Source organism: Salvelinus alpinus, chromosome 12, assembly GCF_045679555.1.
Source record: "Salvelinus alpinus chromosome 12, SLU_Salpinus.1, whole genome shotgun sequence".
NCBI classification, from domain to species: Eukaryota; Metazoa; Chordata; class Actinopteri; order Salmoniformes; family Salmonidae; genus Salvelinus; species Salvelinus alpinus.
The window spans coordinates 44,903,128-44,922,407 of record NC_092097.1 but is presented as its reverse complement, the minus strand read 5'-3'; the positions used below and the strand labels follow the sequence as shown (position 1 = coordinate 44,922,407).

Below are 19,280 nucleotides of genomic sequence, written 5' to 3'. Positions count from 1 at the left end.
TATCATTCAATAAAATGCACACAATACTTTCTCAAAACGTTCACAATGGTTATTTTGTTAATCCTCTATCGGGTTGATGGTGTCAGAGATGATTTTATTATAGTGAGTAATGGGATTATTATAATCTACACAAGGCTATACAGGCTTGTCTATAATCTAATCTAGACAATCTAGAGATTGTAGTCCATCTAGTGCGTCATTTGATTAGTCTTCCACACCAGTGACTGTTTACAGTCTTGTCACATTGTATTATCACATAATGCAAATTCCTACCTACGTGCGAGACAAAAACTAAAATACTAAAATAATAATGCTTGACATGTAGATAATTTGCAGTGGCAACTGTATGTTGCTGCATATGAAAGAGGATGGGAGCAAGGTGAGAAAGCCTCGACTTTCTCCAGCAGTTGTTGGGAAGATTCTGCTGTTCTATTGACCAGAATTTGTACTATTTTATTACTGCATCCATTAGTGGCCGTGGCCCACTGTTGCTGTTAAGATTTTTGATCCCGTTTATGTAACAAGAAAACATGATCGTTTCGGTTACATAATAAACGCATATTCCGAGTACATGAGGAAATCCCCTTGGTTTAGTGGCCACTATAATATGTTGGCAAAAAAAGAGGTCGTGTGTGTTAATTTCAATAATGTCGGAAACAAAACAACATTATTCAATAAAATTTTGTACTGGATTTTGAATTAAATGCTTCGCCTGTCAGTCACTCAGGAATGATGACACGGCATGTCTACTGGAAAGAAAGAGCCGTGATTGGATCGTGCAGATACAGGAGGCGGGATCATTCCATCTTCTACTGTCAGATTGGTATAGAGTTGGCTTTGCTTCTGCAGGTAAAAGGAACTGAGCGACACAAATTATGAAACATTTGTTCTAGCTAGACATCGAAACGCGATAGAACAACAGCACGCTTATGTCGCAAGAAAAAAAGATTTGAAGCCTTGAAAAGCAAAGTAAAAGCGTGCAACACCTTTAGCGCTTGGAAACAAAATCTCGCTTTGTCAACATTTAGCCGGGGCACGCACGCATTTTACAAGGAACTTCGACAGCTGCGTGTTTTCGAGCAAGCCATCAACAAAGAATGAAACCCCTAAAACGAGGTAGGCAGAAATTAGCCGTGTTATTTTTATTTCCAGGTCTTAATTGTTGCCCTGGCCGCGTCTGACGGTTTGCCTGGTGTGCTCGCCTGTTGGTGTTAAATGGAATGCAGTTTTTTTGTTGCGAGCAAATGCAGCGTGTGTTTGTTTGAATTTGGAGGGACAGCTAACCAGCTAGTTATCTTTGGAAGCAAGCATGGTGTCCATCTGGCGGAGCGACAGAACAGTCCTACATGCGCTATGGCGTGCGTTCAAAGGGTTCTTTGTACGTTTGCTACGTGACGATGGGAAGATGGCTAGCAAACTTAGTCAATGTTTTCTTTGCTCATTTTTCGAGCTCTAACAGGATTTTCTTATTTTCGCTATTTTTTAGCATTTGGGAATTGATAGTTTTCAGCTAGATATTTTGATTTCATTGGAACAATGTTAGATAACTGCACGAGACGAGATTGAATGGAACAAAACAGAATGCCAATCACTGACGCGAACTTCATTGTTTGCTTTGTAGCCTGCTAGCCTTACTAGCTAGCTAGTTAACTAGCTAAGTTACGTTGGCTGCAATGCCTTTTTCGCCTTGAGGATTTTAGTGAATTTAGCAACTTGATTTCTGCTCACGCCTTTTGAAGTTTAACGCATTGAGTAATTTAGAAAATATCATATTAGTTCTAAGATAAGAACGGCCTTTGCTTTGTAGACAGTTGAGGTTTGATAAGAGGAGCAGCGTGTGACATGTAAGTTAACTGACTTCAAGCTAACCTCAAACTAGTTAGCTCAAATTAACCACGTTTTATGACCCACCTGGAGTGCATTCTTTAGCTACTAGCTAAGATACAGGTCATTACCAGCTGTGTAACGGGATCGCTAGTAACTTTAGCTGCTACTTTCAAGCTGTTCAATGGACAAAATATTGACAGCACAACTCAAACCACTGACATGCCAGTGTTTTAGACAGTATAAAAAGAACTAGTTTACCAATTAAGTCGTTGGCATATTTAGTTTGCTATAATCAATTATCAGTTTTGCCCTTTCATGCACCCAAAACATTTTTAAAAGATTATAGCCGCAACGTACTGTAAACAATTGGAAGCACATTCAATTTGGGCATACAAACAAGTGAGAAGTGTCTCCAGGACCCTGAATTCCCCTGGCAAGAGGTGAAAATGGTCCCTTGCACGGTCTGTAGATCGCCCGCCGCTGGAGATCGTGATATGCACACAATCTCCTTTGTAAGGACAGGCTGCCCCCGGGGGTCAGATTTCAACCAGAGAAAGACATTTACTGCATTCTATACCCTGGGAGAAAGCATGCTCCATTTTGAGTTGCCCCCCGCAACATATTGTGATTTGGGGAATGAATATATTGTTCTGAATGTGTATTATTTCAATTAATGGCACTTCACTTTAATAGTAAGTTGTCATCAATGAATGCTTTTAGTTGTGCTTACCTGACTGCTACACCCATACTAGGTCTCTCTAACTCTAGGCGGCATTCTGTCTTCTCCATACAGTTCGCAACCATTCACCTCGACCCATGACAGCCCCATGCGAACTACAATCCAGACACTGCTAACGTTTAGAAATGTAATTCATAGCTTGCGATATGGCATTTGAAACATATGGCCCTTATTGTACATCAGTGAAAGAATCCTTCAAATAAAAAATATGCACTTACTGTAGCAGTTTTGGACAGATGCATACAGCTATGGGTGCCTCCATCCGACAACACTACACTTCAGAGTTAAGCTTACACACAGGTGTTCAGAGCATACTAGATGGCTAATTGGCACAGGTCACCACTTGTCTTCCATCTGTTTTCCGTAACCAAGCGTCTCAATTTAACCCTTCATCAAACCTATTTCTTTAAAGGTTGGTGAATGTACAATAACACAGGCCTACACAATAAGTAGATGTGTAACATGGCAATCTGATTTGGAGGGAACACAATACATTCCATAACAAATGAGTGAATGTCCAACCCTGTGAACAGTGTCCACCATACAAACACTAGCACTGCCAAACTGACCCCCCCTCCTCCCCGTCCTCAGCTCTGGAAGAGGAGCAGATACAGGAGCTGTCGTCAGCCATGTCTGACAGCGACCCCTTTGAGGATGACGGCTTTCCCCTTGACCTGTCAGGAGGCGGCGTGGGCTCGGGCAAGCGGCGTCGCCGCGGCAACCTGCCCAAGGAGGCGGTGATTGTGCTGCGGACCTGGCTGTACGAGCACCGCTACAACGCATACCCTTCAGAGCAGGAGAAACTCAGCCTGTCAGATCAGACCAGCCTCTCCGTGCTACAGGTGAGTGGACCGGCGTAACATTGTCAAAGTAAAATGAATGAAGGAAAGCCTGCACGTGGTAAAATGTCCAAGTTCCCGTAGGGTTATACTATGTGGTTACTATTAATCATTGTGGTAAGTTCTGATTATGCTGTGGGGAAGATCTCACACTGACCCTAACAAGGCTGGATAGATTTAAGTTCACACTATTTGAACTGTTATACATTTTTATAAATGTTGGGTTCGGTTTCAGCATGCTCCCCTGACAAGTGTAGTGTTGAAATGAATGATTTACAATGTCCTCCAGTTGAATGGTTCCAGCTATGCTGATTATCTCCTGATGCAGTGTAAACAGTTTGATCACAGCAGACACTTGGGGCTAGATGAAGCCATGACGACCTACTCGCCTTGTCAAAGATTGTTGTTTATCAGATATTGTGTTCTCTATTGGCCTCGTGTGCGGGGCGATAAACGCCGCAGCACCTATAGGCCTACTTCAGGCCGTTGCTAAGTGTTCTATAAACAGCAATCCATCCCATGGTATTTACTTCGTACTTATCATCGTACTTCAGCCCTTGAGTGTTTCACAACAGTGTAGAAAATGTCCCATGACTGATGTACTACTGTACAGATGAATTTGACACCGTTACAGCAGCCCTTGTAGGCCAACCATGTGATGTTCCCTCTTCCCTCCAATACACACACACACACTCTCACACACCCCAGGAGTTGGTGACTTGAGCAGAGCAAGAGGCTAGAGCAAAGTGGAGCAGACAGCCGGCACCGTTTTAACTCTTTTTTTATATGAGTCAGTTGAGCTAATTATTAGGGTCTTCTAGGTGACTTGTAGCCGGCAGACAGCCAGGCTGCAGTGTTGTGCCCCTAGCTGGCTGTGCACCTCTCTGTGGCAAATTTTTCACCCGAGACTTCTTTAATGCCAACAGTCTGAGCTCCCTCATCTCACTCTGTGTGGGGGAGATGTTTCCCACTAGAGGGCGGTAAACCAGGCCTAAAGGCGAGGGAGACTGAGAATATGTGGGCGGAAGTCTATTCCCAAACAACTGGCCTCGGCCCAGTTTTAACATTTTATACGCGTCAGTTGAGTTAATTATTAGGGTCTTCTAGTTGACTTGGCACACTAAACAAACAAAAAAACTTTCTAAGTGACTTGAGATTTATATCTGTAGTTTGGCTCTTGACGGAAGCCTAGTTGGGCCCTTGAGATGCACCCAGTTTGTTTTCCCAGTCATGCAGGCATTGTTATTAAAGTAACTTCCTCCACTTTTCCAGATATGCAACTGGTTCATCAACGCCCGTCGCCGCCTCCTCCCTGACCTACTCCGCAAGGATGGCAAAGACCCCACCCATTTCACCATCTCCAGGCGGGCAGGAAAAGGTGAGGGTCGCTCATCCACTGGTGGTGGAGGTAGCTCCCCTGAAAGCCCCACCTCCTCGGTCCCCTCACCAGCCCTGCCCCCACTCCGGCCCACGGTCATCCGGCCAGCCCCCACGCTGGACCTCAGCCTCCTGGGCAACACAGCCACGGCCATTCTGACGGGTGCCGGCTACCCAGGCCAAGAGGGCTGCTGCGTCCAGGCCCTGATGCAGCTGGACATGCACGTTCTCCTGAGGGAGGCCGAGGAGAAGGGCTCTACGGTTATCAGTGCCAGTCCCACTGGCGGGCTATTCAACACGCCACCCCCCACCCCTCCGGAACTGTGCCCCGGCCAGGACTTCAGTGACCTGAGGCTGCTGGTGGACGCAGCTCTCCAGAGGGCCGCTGAGCATGAGAGTCAGACGAAGGCCACTACAGAGGCCACGGTCTGCAGCAGTGCTATGGGTCCAACCCTTCCACCAGAGCCGAGCCAAGCTTCACTGAACTCGCCCAGAGAGCAGAGTCCCACAGAAAAGGTTGTGGTGTCCCCAGTTTCAGTCCCAAGCCCCGTCACGGTCTCTTCAGCACCTAAACTCACCCCAGCCTTTGCCTTCATTCCTGCTCCAAGTCTGCCTCCCCGCTCTGCCCAAATTCCAGTCCTAGTGCCAGTTTCAACCCCTGTCCCAGCCTTCATCCCTGCACCAACCAAACCCCCTGTGCCAGCCCTAAGCCCTGTTCAAACCTTCACCCCTGCACTAACTTTATCCCCTGTCCCAATCTCATCCCCAACTTTAGCCCTAGTCCAAGCACCTCTGCCAGCCCTCACCCCATTCCTAGGCCTTTCTTCCTCCAGCAGCAGCAGTGTCCAGAGGGCTCAGTCGGTGGCCAGTGTGTGGAGCATGGTTCACAGCGATGTTCCAGTCCGACAGCCTGGTCCCGTGGCACAGACTCCCATAGCCACAGTGTGGGGGGCGCAGCACACCCTGCATGCTGTCAGCGAGACAGTCAACTAGAGCCACGGCCACACCCTGGTCTGTATGTGGGGGCGCACCAAGCTGTGTATATATCTGAGAACATATTCCTTTCATCAACCCACTGATCCTGTATGTCTGTGCTCTGCAGTTTGAATATGACAGAACTGTCATATACATCAGACACTGGGATGGAAAAACAAGTGTTTTAAAGAGTGCTTTTTTAAAGCATTTTTTTTTATCAGGACTTTAACAAAATATTTTATCCAATAGAGCCTGTTGCTGGGCAGAAGCTGTCAACTTGTCAACATTCCAGAGTATAGGTCAAATGTGACAACACAAAGTTCTATTATGTAGTTTTGAACTCTACTATCTCAACCATTTCCAAACGAGGGCAAGGAGGACATTTCCTTCCCGTTATACATTTTTTTTTAAAGTCTTGAAGCCAGCACCAGCAGATCTAGCCTCATCAGTAGCAGTACCGGACTTGGTTGAATGTATAAAGCGGGACTCGATGACTTTAAACCCTGGCTGCCTAGCTTGTCAATCATTCCCACCAAGGCTAAACAAGGGCGGACTTGGGGCTGAGACAACCGTGTTTGTTTGTTTCAAGCGCTAGTGTCGTGCTCCTCCAGTACTGTTTATGCACTTTAGATTTTCGTTTTTTAGTCCGGCCTTCACAATCTGGAGCATTCCAACGCCCCCTTCCCCCTCACAATGCCGGGAGACAGGCGCAAGGGAAATTGATTGTACTGCAGTGTGCCTGACTGCACAGCTCCAATGTCCTTCTCTCTCCTTGCCTTAAAGCTACTGTAAACATGTGGCCACCAGGGATTCTATATTTAAGACACACACCCAACATCATCAGTCGCAAAGAATATGAACACTACCATTTTGTTATATATTTTTAAAAATATTCATTTAAACCCATTTCCAAAATAGTATCTCAGCAGGTAAGCAGTATTTGTGTGTGTGTATATATGAAAAAAGAGGAATGTTTTTTTGTATTGCTCTCTTATCTTTATGTATTGTGTATGATTTCCTGGGATGTGTTTTTAATGTGGATGTGAAGGAGGTGGCATTCGTGTGTGTGTGTGTGTGTGAACGTAAGGTAACATTGGTCATGTAACAGAACTGAAATTTTTGTGGTCGACGCTGAATGCTTAGTCAGGTGACGCCGTCAGGCTAGTGCCCTAGTATGCCGTAGTTGATGGCTGAAGACTGTTACAAACATTTTCAAGCTTTTGGGTCATCCTGTTTGGAGAGGGTTTGACCCAAGTAGCAAATCATTGGAGCCTTAAGATTTGGTCCTTGTATTTCAAACCAAAATGTCTTAATTGAAATACTCTTAGTTGTTCCCTTGGATGACAAAGTCTGGTCAGTGTTGTATTGAAGTCATTGATCAATGTTGAGGTTATTGAGAAGCAAACTGTCTGGAAAATTTGACTCCTTTCCTCTCTGTATTTTCCCTCTGTGTTAGTGGACTATATCCTCTCCTCAGTGTTACTCATTCTTATACGGTTGTAGTTTCCATGAAACGGTCTTAGTTCATATACCACATTTTATGGCCAAATCCTAACTTTAGACGCAGCACAAACATTAGTGAGACCCTAGGTGAACACACTGTGCTGCTGCAAAGTCTTATATTCTGTCAGTTCAAACAGGTCAAACTTTTCTCTATTCTTTTCAACTCTTAAGCTTTGAAAAGACCATGGTTATCTTCCAGCTAGAAAGAAGCATGAGAAGAGCTGATATGGAGTTTTGTTATTATTAGCCTGGGTTTGTGACACGCACTGATCCCATTCTCTCCGTCATGTCTCCCAGATAGGTAGGCTACCCCTCGATTTTCTTTCATACGGATGGATGTCGGCACTGTTTCCTGATTTGTCATTGGGAAAGGTAGATCGTACAGGTACTCCACTAACGGAGATGTGCTGAAGAGTTTTAAGGCTCGCACACGCCGCACCCAATGTGGATCTAGCATTCTGCCTGTCATTCAGCGCGCTGTCTTTTAGGGACCTGCTGTATATTGACTGCCAACATTTTTATGCGTTTCTACGTGTAAAATCGGTGCGCACTCGGTTGGCAAATTATACTCACAGGTGCTAAGTATTCTCGGCCAGCAAACACTATTGGTGCGTCTGAGCCCTTACCACCTCCTTAAACAGTTTGGGTGAAGGAAGGGTTCCGGGGTCATAGTGATTTGTAAGAAATAATGGTGTGAATAGATATACAGTACAATTAAGCGGGTACGTGGTTTATTCATTACTACACGCCACTGACCACATGTTGCGATACTGGAAACGGCTGGATACTGGACATTATTTAGAAAGAGATATATATATATATATATATATATCAGATTTTGGATGCAGAATGAAACTTGGGTCGTAGATGCCAATGTGAAAATGCATGTAAATTCATCAAGGTCAGGTGTTTTTCTTTTGGCATGAATTGTAGCTGAAATGACAATGTGTAGCTTCTCAATATGACCAATTGCATCCTAAAGATGTTTTTTCCATTTCACTGTATGAATCATGGCTGATGTATTGAAAGTATAACTGGCTATCGTGCCTTAAACCCGGGATTGAGGGAACATACCCCTTCTACATAGAAACTTTTGAATAGTCTGTGCAATATATGCCTTAAACTTTAAATGTGTTTTGTACAAGCATTTCAGAGAATAAAAGTTTTTTTTTTTTCATTTGCTGATCCTTGTGCTGTTTGTTTCTATTTATATAACTGAACTATCACATTACCATGTCCTTTTTGTCAATTTTGTCTCGAAGCACAACAATTAATGACAAAGAATTTACATGAGCAAGATATTGTACCATGGATGCCCTCCTCCCCCAGTTTTATCCAAGACAACAATTTTCATCTAAGTTGAGTCCAAAGGTCTACTGAACCTTTTTGATGGTCACCTTCCTGCCATCCAGGACCTCTATACCAGTCTTAGACTGTTCTCTGCTACTGCATGGCAAGCTCTACCGGAGCACCATGTCTGGGACCAAAAGGCTCCTGAACAGCTTCTACCTCCCAAGCCATAAGACTTGGAACAGTTAATCTGGATTCCGAGTGGAGCAGTGGTCTAAGGCACTGCATCTCAATGCTAGAAGCGTCACTACAGACACTGTGGTTCGAATCCGGGCTGTATCACAGCCGACCGTGATTGGGAGTCCCATAGTGCGGCGCACAATTGGCCCAGCGTCGTCTGTTTGGCCGGAGTAGGCCGTCATTGTAAATAAGAATTTGTTCTTAACTGACTTGAATAGTAAAATAAAATATTATCAAATGACTACCTGCACTATTTGCATAGACCCCCCCCCCCCCCCCCTTTATTTTTTTGCACTTACACTAGCAAATGCTTGATGTATACTCACTGGACTCTAACCACACAATACCTGGATAAACACTTTAATTTATATTGAAGCCAAACACAGAGTGCAGTTGGTCAGTATTCAGACCCCTTCACTTTTTCCATATGTTACAGCCTTAATAAAAAATTGATTCGATTGAGGGGGGAAAAAATCTACACGACACCCCATAACAAAGAAAAATGTTTTTTTTTAAGAAATGTTTGCTAGTTTATAAGGAAGATTATTACTTACATAAGTATTCAGACCCTTTACTCAGTACTTTGAAGCAGCGATTACAGCCTCGAGTCTACTTGGGTGTAGTTAGGGTCGTTGTCCAGTTGGAAGGTGAACCTTTGCCCCAGTCTCAGGTCCTGAGCTCTCTGGAGCAGGTTTTCATCAAGGATCTATCAGTACTTTGCTCCGTTCATCTTTCCCTAGATTCTGACTTGTCTCCCAGTCCCTGCTGCTGAAAAACATCCCCACAGCATGACGCTTCACCGTAGGGATGGTAATGGCCAGGTGATGAGCGGTGCCGGTGTCCTCCAGACGTGACGCTTGGCATTTAAGCCATCTTGGTTTCATCATTCCAGAGAATCTTGTTTCTCATGGTCAGTCCTTTAGATGCCTTTTGGAATACTCAAGTGGGCTGCCATGTGCCTTTTACTGAATAGTAAAGGCCTGATTGGTGAAGTGCTGCAGAGATTGTTGTCCTGGAAGGTTCTCCCATCTCCACAGAGGAACTTTGGAGCTCTGTCGGAGTGACCATCGGGTTCTTGGTCACCTCTCTGACCAAAGCTCTTCACCGATTGCTCAGTTTGGACAGGCAGCCAGCTCTAGGAAGAGTCTTGGTGGTTCCAAACTTAAATTTAAGAATGATGGAGGCCACTGTGTTCTTGGGGACCTTCAATGCTGCAGAAATGTTTTGGTACCCTTCCCCAGATCTGTGCCTCGACACAATCTTGTCTCGGAGCTTTACGGACAATTCCTTCGACCTCGGCTTGGTTTTTGCTCTGACATACACTGTCAACTGTGGGACCTCATGTCCAATCAATTTAATTTACCACAGGCAGACTCCAAGTTGTAGAAACATCTCAAGGATGATCAATGGAAACCCGATGCACCTGTGCTCATTTGAGTGTCATAGCAAAGGGGCTGAACAGTTATGCAAATAAGGTAGTTCTTATCTTTTATTTTACATTGGCAAAAATATCACCCCTTTTTCACTGTCATTTTGTGTAGATCGCTGAGGAGGCTAATGTAACAAAATGTGAAAAAAGTCAAGGGGTCTGAATACTTCCGAATGCACTGTACATTCATATTCCTTCACATGCTGCTGCTACTCTAGGTTTATCTATGCAGTCACTACCCCTACCTACATTTTACCTCAACTAACCCGTAACCCTGCACATTGACTTGGTACCAGTGCCCCTTGTATATAGCCTTGTTATTTAGTTTATATTTTTCCTTTATTATATTTAGTTTTTTTTGTTGATGCATGAGGTGAAACAACATTAATGATCTTTAAAGCTGAGATCTGCATTAGGAGAAATGTCGCCACTGGCCGCCCCAGGTGCATTTTTGTTTTTGCATCGTTATAAAAAAAAAAAAAACTGTACACAAGACTGTTCTCTCACGTGCAATGATGTCCGGGGGGGGGGGGGGGGGGGGGTGTTCACTGTTTGAAGTGACATATTGTTGTAATATCGCAAACGAGTGTGGCAGTTTCACCGCTACTGATTTCAGCTAAGACCCAGTGACTCTTGAAATACTGCCTAGTCTATATCTGGTGCTAGTGCTTTAACCTGGACCACTTCATTTGATCATACATTTATGTCACATGCTTCTTAAATGACAGGTTGTAAACTAACAATGAAATGCTTCCTTGCGTGTCCTTATCCTACAATGCAGAGTTAAAGACATATAGAAATGAAGTATTCTTCTCAAAGTGGTGTGAAGTGTCACAACTGCAATTTAAGAGAATATCAATCAGTATATATTTTATTTTCTCAGATAGAATATTCTAAGGTTTTGAATGCTGTACTGAATGCAGCAGGACATTGAAATTACTCATCTGGAATAAAGGAACACAGTGGAATATGTCACTTCAGGGTCCTTCGTTAGTCCTATACAGGCATGATACATTTCCTTAAACAATAATTCAACCCAAACACAACCAAGCCCAACCTCTTCCTTCTGTTCTATCTTATGAAAGAGCAATGAGTAAGAAACAATTTCAAACATCGTCCCTCGCTTTCTTGTACAGGTCTGACCCTTCATGTTGAGTGTTTTATCTTGAATGAGGTTGTGGTGCATCAATGCAGGCAGAGTTAGAATAGACCTGACCAGATGACAAGAAGATATGACTAGCACTGGGAAACATGTCCAACAAAAGAAGGGTGGAATGATAAGCATTTAAGCAATGAAGGTACCATACAACCCGTCAAAAACATTACATGAATAGAAGAGAGTCCAATACAATGTGGTTTTCCAACACAGCTCCTGGATAGAAGGTGCAGTTTCTTACAGAGGCGGTGCTGGTGTGAGAGGCAAGAAGAGGTACTTGGCTGGTATCTAGTGCTGAATGCTTTTTTTGGGGGGGGGGGGGGGGGTTTATTGCATCTCAAGAGTCTAATATTGCTTCCTTTCACCTTTCCTGGAATGGATTAGAGTAAAGCAATATTCAGATCACTGGGAATTTCAGAAAGGATACAGAGGAAGCCACTACAGACTTATTGAGATGCACTTAGCTGAGATACACTCCTCTTCAATGGATAATCACCATTGACTATAAAAGGGAAGTCCATTCCATCTAAAAGGCACTGTGTGCGAGCCGCAAAGCAGTTGTCTCTCCCTACATGTCGTCCTTGTCCTTAGCACCGTGTTTGAGGATGCGGGTGAACTCGGCGTAGTTGAAGTTGCCCTTCTTGTCGATGGGCGCCTCACGGAACAGCTCGTCCACTTCCTCATCAGTGAAGCGGTCACCCATTGTGGTCAATAACTCTCGCAGGTGGTCCTCGTGGATCACTCCTACAAACGGGAGAGTGAGGCGGGTCATCGTCTGGCTCTTTCTCAACTTATCTTTCCTCGATTCTTCTCATCCGCTCTCCTTCTTTAAAACATTGGAGAAGAAGGTCCAAGTGGGGGGACCTTGAACCTCCAATACGGTTGAGAAGGAGGTAAGAAGAGAGGCTGAGAAGAATCGAGGATAAGATGTCTGTTTTTTTTCCTTTTAAGTGTTTGACATTACTGTGAAGGTGGATGCTAGTGGTTGACATTGGAGAGTGTTTGAGTGTGCGTGCACTTGTGTGTCTCACCAGAGCCCTCCTCGTCGAAGCAGGCGAAGGCGTTGCGGATGACGTCCTCGGGGTCGGTGCCGTTGAGACGCTCCCCGAACATAGTGAGAAACATGGTGAAGTTGATGGGCCCCGGCGCCTCCGCCATCATCCCCTCCAGGTACTCATCTGACGGGTTCTTACCTGAGGACCACAACAGAACACTCACACCATAGTCAACATTAAGTGGTAAAATTTGAATTGTGTTCGAAGGTAGACATTGAGTAAAGATGCACATTTGTGGCCTGCTGGAGGTCATTTTGCAGGGCTCTGGCAGTGCACTTCCTTGCACAAAGGCGGAGGTAGCGGTCCTGCTGCTGGGTTGTTACCCTCCTACGGCCTCCTCCACGTCTCCTGATGTACTGGCCTGTCTCCTGGTAGCGCCTCCATGCTCTGGACACTACGCTGACAGACACAGCAAACCTTCTTGCCACAGCTCGCATTGATGTGCCATCCTGGATGAGCTGCACTACCTGAGCCACTTGTGTGGGTTGTAGACTCCGTCTCATGCTACCACTAGAGTGAAAGCACCGCCAGCATTCAAAAGTGACCAAAACATCAGCCAGGAAGCATAGGAACTGAGAAGTGGTCTGTGGTCACCACCTGCAGAACCACTCCTTTATTGGGGGTGTCTTGCTAATTGCCTATAATTTCCACCTGTTGTCTATTCCATTTGCACAACAGCATGTGAAATTTATTGTCAATCAGTGTTGCTTCCTAAGTGGACAGTTTGATTTCACAGAAGTGTGATTGACTTGGAGTTACATTGTGTTGTTTAAGTGTTCCCTTTATTTTTTTGAGCAGTGTATATTATGGTTCAATCCCCATGGGGACATACTTGTTAAATGAATGTCGTTTCGACGTCCGTTGAACCAACGTTAAATTTACTTATGTGCCCGGTTGGACGTTTATTACCGGTCTGCATGCTTATTGTTAGCGCTCTATTTGACAGTACTGGTATTTAGCTGGGAAACGTTCCGTTGCTATACATCTATAAGGTTGTTTTTGGGGAGGATGTTTCAGTCTAGAATTGGTGAGTATACGCTGGTTAGGTCTTGTATATAGAATATAGTCAACCCACTAACAACAGGTTCCTATGTCTTACCCAGTGAGGCCAGCATGTCATGAAGATCCTCCTTGTCGATGAAGCCGTCTCGGTTCTGGTCGATCATGTTGAAGGCCTCCTTGAACTCCTGGATCTGAGACTGGTCGAACATGGCGAACACGTTGGACGTGGCCCTCTGGGGGCGCTTCTTGGTGGTCTTCCCCTTTGCACGTTTGCTCGACATGATGGTGGTTGGATGGGCCTAAGGCGTGCAAAATAGGACATGGATGGTTACGGTTGGATGAAAGATACGACTCCCCAAAGTAAACTGTTCTATTGAGGAAAAGGATGGTTCTCATCTCTCCCACGGGAAATGTCCCCCCCCCCAAAAAGATTGAATAAAGAAAAATGCTCCATTAATTTATCATGGCACAAGAGTATATATGCAAAAGCCGGACAGTGATGATTTAGTTAGGCCTACATGTCAACCCTCATCAGCGTGATTGCGATATGCGTTGAATATGATCATACATGAGCAAAAATTGTACATAAATTGTCTAGGTAAGGCTAGGGACTTCACTTGGTGCCAGAAAATTGGTTATTACTTAGTCTCAATTATTCAATTTTCAGTCTCTGCATTGGTGCCAGATGCCATCGACCTCCAAATTACACTTTCTCTCCGCACTAAAGATTCAGGTGGTGCCACTGCTAACTGTCATCTGCAGTGAACAGTGTGAAGATGTCACAAGATAGCCACCTGGTATCCTGGAAAACGGGCCAAACTTATACCCGTCACTCAGTGAGCGTCATTGACGATGTGTGCACAGGCGGTGATAGTGCTGCTGGGTCGTGGCACATCAGAATACAGACTGAGCGAGAGCCAATACCATACAGGAAGTAACATGTCATTAAGGTTGAGTCATTTAGAGGTATAATGAGTTCATTGACTGCCAGACTATGACATAATGCATTGAGAGCCACTGAAGCATGTTATTCATATCAATGATTCGCTTAGACTCAGGGAAGCTCTCCACACAAAATCTCTTCCTCATGTTGGATGACTGACAGAGAAACAAAATATACTCTCTCTCTACTGGCATGTGGTACAGGAGATATAAACACTGGTAACCAAGATATAAAGCAGGCTACCTTAACATCATTTAGCAAGCCTTATTTGAGCATAGATGGGAACGACGTGTGTATTTGCATGAGTGTGATAGAGGTAGATCACAAAATCATGGCCGTGTTCAGCAGGCACAAAATTAGAGAATGTTTTTAAACGTCAAAACGTTCTCATTGGGGCAATGTCAGTTGGTACCAAAATGTTTTCTACCATTTCATCCCTACTGAACAAGACCCAGTTGTCCAGTGATATAACCTAGTCAAATGTTAGGCAAACGACAAGTCTCTCTCACTCAGTGTGTCTCCGCTTGCTATTGGAGGTAACAGAGATGTAAGGGAGGTTTCACTGGCGAACTGCTTGCTCATTGTCCAGCTTCATTTCAAAGGATGAAGGAATTTTAAGATTAGGATTTGGGCCTGGGGCAAATGTTTCTTCTCAGAAGTTCTCAGTCCTTCTCTTTTCCATGTGTTTATAACAAATCACCATGACTAGGGAGCTGTTCAAAAATGAGAATGTTAGAAGTGAATTTCTCAGGGTTGAGTTGCCTGATTTCCTGTAATATTTCACATTCTTGTAGAGAGATGACTAGATCCCTATGTCATTGTAAGCACGCCTTGCACAACCATTTAAAACGGATCAATTAGACTTGTCCAAACCCTCATCTCATTCCAACTAACTAGATCTTTAGTCTGAAGCCACCTTGGAAATCTGTTTCCCCCAACTTCACTCTAGAATTAATGTCTAGGCCCTTATTACTTCACTGCTTCTGTAACCAATTGAATTCCTCAGGTTTCTCGACTGGCTGACTCACCGATTAGGTTTAGAAAACATTTCAAGATCAACTGAAATCAACATTTCAAGATCATCATTGGTTTGTTATTCTCTGGGATGTACTGTGTGTTTATCAGTGTGCCAACCACACCTCATCTCTGCGGTCAGGGCCCCACTGACCAGACACACACACTCACAGTTATGTCAATCACTGTCTTGCCCTAACCACCTAACCTCTCATCACAGACACCACTACTACTTCTGAGGGGTCAGCTCTGGGGAAGTTCCTAAATGCGACATACTTCAACTGACCAAACCAATCTCTCGTTGTCTAAAAACAGGTAAACATAAGGCTCTAGATTAGAAGTGAGGCTCTAGAGCCCTCAAACTCAACTCTGGACCTTGAAGGCAGTTCCATTGCGTTTTTTCATTGTTCCCCTCTAATCATGGACTGATTTAGGCCTGGGACACCAGGTGTGTGCAATTAATTATTAGGTAGAACAGAAAACCAGCAGGCTCCTGACCTCGTAGAGTAAGAGTTGAATACCCCTGCTCTAGAGTTTAGAAAGTTCTATACAGGTCACAGAGTGGTGACAACTGGTCAAATCTTAATTCCACAACACAGTTGTTTGGGCTACAGAGCACCACCGTGATGAGAATCTACACCAGATGACCCTAGACCTGTGACTGGTCGCTTTAGGCATGCAAGAAGAACTCAGAAACCCTATCTAGCCCTCACCTTTAATGCCGCTTTTACCAATGTTGACAGTTTCCCATACAATTCTGACTAATGCTTTAAAAGTGCCATATCTGATACCAAAATAAAATCCCTATAAGATAAAAACATTAAGGAAAATGTTAAAAAAATATATATACATCTCACCTTGGCTTCAGGTGAATTATAGTTGTTTTGGGGAGTTCTCTAAGGCCTTCTGTCTGGGTCTCAGTGCTTAGTTGGAAGAGAAGCAGGCAGCTCTACTGAAAAGTTTGTTTAAAGAAAGTCTTCAACCGGCCCATCCCACTCCTCCATTGGCCAATCGCCTTGCCCGGCTGTCCCAAACAGAGCCAGCCCTGCTCAGGCATTTACCCATACAAGGGAAAAGAATGTGCAGGCCTGCAGCTCGCCACTGCCACAGCGGAGCCAGGGTTGTTTGGCAATGGGAATGTGGCTGAAATGACAGGAACTCTGATAAGCTGCCTTATTTAGAGAAAAAGCTAAAGGGCCGCTGTGCGGACGAGCTGTCTATGGTTTCTGGTTTTACATCTGGGAGGGAGGGAGAAGATGATAGGAGCCGTGTTCTCTGGTGTTCTGAAGCTCCCAGTTGTTTGAAAAGCTGCCTGGGGGACTCCTTAATAAGGCAGTTTGTCTGGCCAAGCTACTGTCTGGATCTCTAGGGAACATCTTTTATCATGTCATTGCTGTACAGTAGCATCAGTTCTTCTGTGGTACTGTTCTCTGCCATATTGAGAACAACTGTTGTGCTGTTCCAATGAAATTACACATTTATATTGTGTTATTGTTCTCGCAAATACCTACCAAGAAACAAAATATCTGGTCACATTTGAGTTGCACAGATGCACTTTTTGTAACTACACAGTAGTTGTGTTAACATCATTTGGTCAATGTCCTTTACTTTTCACCTTTTAACACCTGATTTACGTAACAAATGGCAAATCTAATAGGTGGTCCGGGGGGGGGGCATCCTCTTTATTCTCCATCCTCCTCTATTGTGCCTCAACCAAGGGGGAAGGCTGATGACTTCACATTTGACCATTAGACCAACTCCTTGAATGCCCTACTCCTTGGAAGTTTGCAGTTGTCTAAAAAGCACTATTTTGCTTTAGTGTGTGTACTTTACTGTACTAATACTTGGTATGTTGCTTTTCAACAGGAGAAGTAAAAAAATGGCTGGAGTACATCTTTAAGAGAAGTATAAAATAGTGTATTATGGATGTAAATTTAAAGTTTATGAAGGGTTTGTCAATGACTTTTCAGGTTCTCTCTTTCAGTGGACCTATGCAAATGATGTGTTTATGGAAATTGTGTTTTTTATCAATATAGATTTGCAATAAGAGTTTTGCTTTGACCACATTTTACATTTGCAGAATAACCTGTAGTTCATATGTACAAATAAATAATGTATGTGTGTATTGAGCTTGCAAGTAAGCATTTCACTGTACTGTTTACACCTGCTGTATCCTGTGCAGGTGACAAATACACATTTGATTTGTTTACATGCAATTGGTATAAATGTCTGCCTGGAATGATGCTCCTATGAAACTCCTATGCTTTGCTTTATATTGCCTATGCTACTACTGTGTGCAGAGTATACTGGAGTCCATTGCATACCCTGGCCTGTAAACAAGAAAAGGATGCCGTCTGGTGGCCAGAGAAAGTTAGAGTTTTTTTTAAATAATCTACAATAATAATGATCGTTTTCTGATTCTAACATAGACTAGCGTTTCCCAAACTCTGTCCTCCGTACGCCAACGTTTTGGTTTTTACCCAAACACTACACAGCTGATTCAAATGATCAAAGCTTGATGATTACTTGGTTATTTGAATCAGCTGTGTAGTGCTAGGGCAACAACCAAAACGTGCACCCGACCCAGTTGGGGAAACCCTGACATAAACAATACAGTACTATAATTGTGACGTCAACGAATTGTGTGACAATTCTGATCTGTTATATAATTTTTCATCTTATTAATTAATCGATCCCATCATTCATAAATTATATTTTCTGTTGATACACATATCTGCAGATGCTATCGCAGGTGCAGCGAAATGTTTGTGTTTGTAGCTCCAACAGTGCAGTAATAATACCTTGCAATATCAAACAATAAACACATAATTCAAAAATGTTAATAGAAAGAATTAAGAAATATCAGATTGAGCAATGTCAGAGTCCATAATATAAACAGTACCAGTCAAAAGTTGATACGCCTACCATTCCAGGGTTTTTCTTTATTTTTATTCGTTTCTACATTGTAGAATAATAGTGAAGACAGCAAAACTATGAAATAACACATGGAGTTATGTAGTAACCAAAAATGTGTCAAACAAATAAAAAATATTTTATATTTGAGATTCTTCAAAGTATCCACCCTTTGCCAGCTTTGCACCATCCAGCTTTCATATGTTCTCATGTTCTGAGCAAGGATCTTAAACGTTAGCTTTTTTACATGGCACATATTGTACTTTTCCTTTCTTCTCCAACACTGTGTTTTTGCATTATTAAACATTCAATCAAAATTGTAATCAGTAACGTAACTTTTGGATTACTCAAACTCAGTAACGTAATCTGATTACATTCCATTTGTTTTAGATGACTTTCCCTTTAAGAGGCATTAGAAGAAGACAAATGTATGTTACCAATTGAACGACATCTATTGCAGGATAAATCAATGTTAAAGTTTACATAGCTGGCTATATATGGATGTTACATTTTACTTTATGGGTTGGTTATGTAGGCTTCTTCTAACCCGTTGCTTTCTACTACATATAATAATATGATTAAAGTATATCTTACATTAAAAACCAAAGTCTAACAGAATTCCAGTCATTCCAATAAATGTTATGCCCCTTGATCTGCTATCTTCAAGTATAGATTAGCCAAATTGTTTTACCTGAGCATGACCCCAAAACTAAGGACATATTAACCAGCCCTACTGTTGTTTATGATTTTGTTGTCATGGAGGACTGATTGATTCCAGTTGAAAAATGCTGCACTCATGGAATGGCATGCTTTGAGCACTACTGAAAAGGGCTATTTGCATGTGAAAAATGAATGCCATAAGCTGCATTTGCTATAGGCCTATTGTTTACCTTTTTGTTGCTGACACTTGATAATATGCAGCTGTTTTAAAGGGCAAATCCACAGATAAAACAATAACAAAACAGTTGCCCTGCCTCT

The 19,280-nt window shown here is 43.3% G+C and overlaps 2 protein-coding genes across 4 annotated transcripts; one reads left to right on the top strand and one right to left on the bottom strand.

The window, feature by feature from the left end:
- The first annotated feature begins 734 nt into the window (after positions 1 to 734).
- Positions 735 to 8,437, top strand: LOC139536216 (homeobox protein AKR-like). Of its 3 annotated transcripts, none has more exons than XM_071336547.1 (3): positions 735 to 849; positions 3,158 to 3,408; positions 4,678 to 8,437. In XM_071336547.1, exons 2-3 carry the CDS (start codon positions 3,196 to 3,198, stop codon positions 5,773 to 5,775), a joined length of 1,311 nt encoding a protein of 436 aa, XP_071192648.1. In that variant the 5' UTR covers positions 735 to 849; positions 3,158 to 3,195; the 3' UTR covers positions 5,776 to 8,437. The 3 variants fall into 3 exon arrangements, with proteins under 3 accessions (XP_071192648.1, XP_071192646.1, XP_071192647.1); XM_071336545.1 differs by lacking the exon at positions 735 to 849 and adding an exon at positions 857 to 1,116; XM_071336546.1 differs by lacking the exon at positions 735 to 849 and adding an exon at positions 1,186 to 1,844.
- A 2,637-nt stretch (positions 8,438 to 11,074) lies between these two features.
- On the bottom strand, positions 11,075 to 16,534 carry LOC139536217 (myosin regulatory light polypeptide 9). The gene is made up of 4 exons (XM_071336548.1): positions 16,247 to 16,534; positions 13,530 to 13,731; positions 12,407 to 12,568; positions 11,075 to 12,119 (listed from the first exon to the last, which is right to left on the bottom strand). The coding sequence occupies exons 2-4, from the start codon at positions 13,711 to 13,713 to the stop codon at positions 11,944 to 11,946; spliced, it is 522 nt and encodes a 173-aa protein (XP_071192649.1). The 5' UTR covers positions 13,714 to 13,731; positions 16,247 to 16,534; the 3' UTR covers positions 11,075 to 11,943.
- Between the last annotated feature and the right edge of the window lie 2,746 nt (positions 16,535 to 19,280).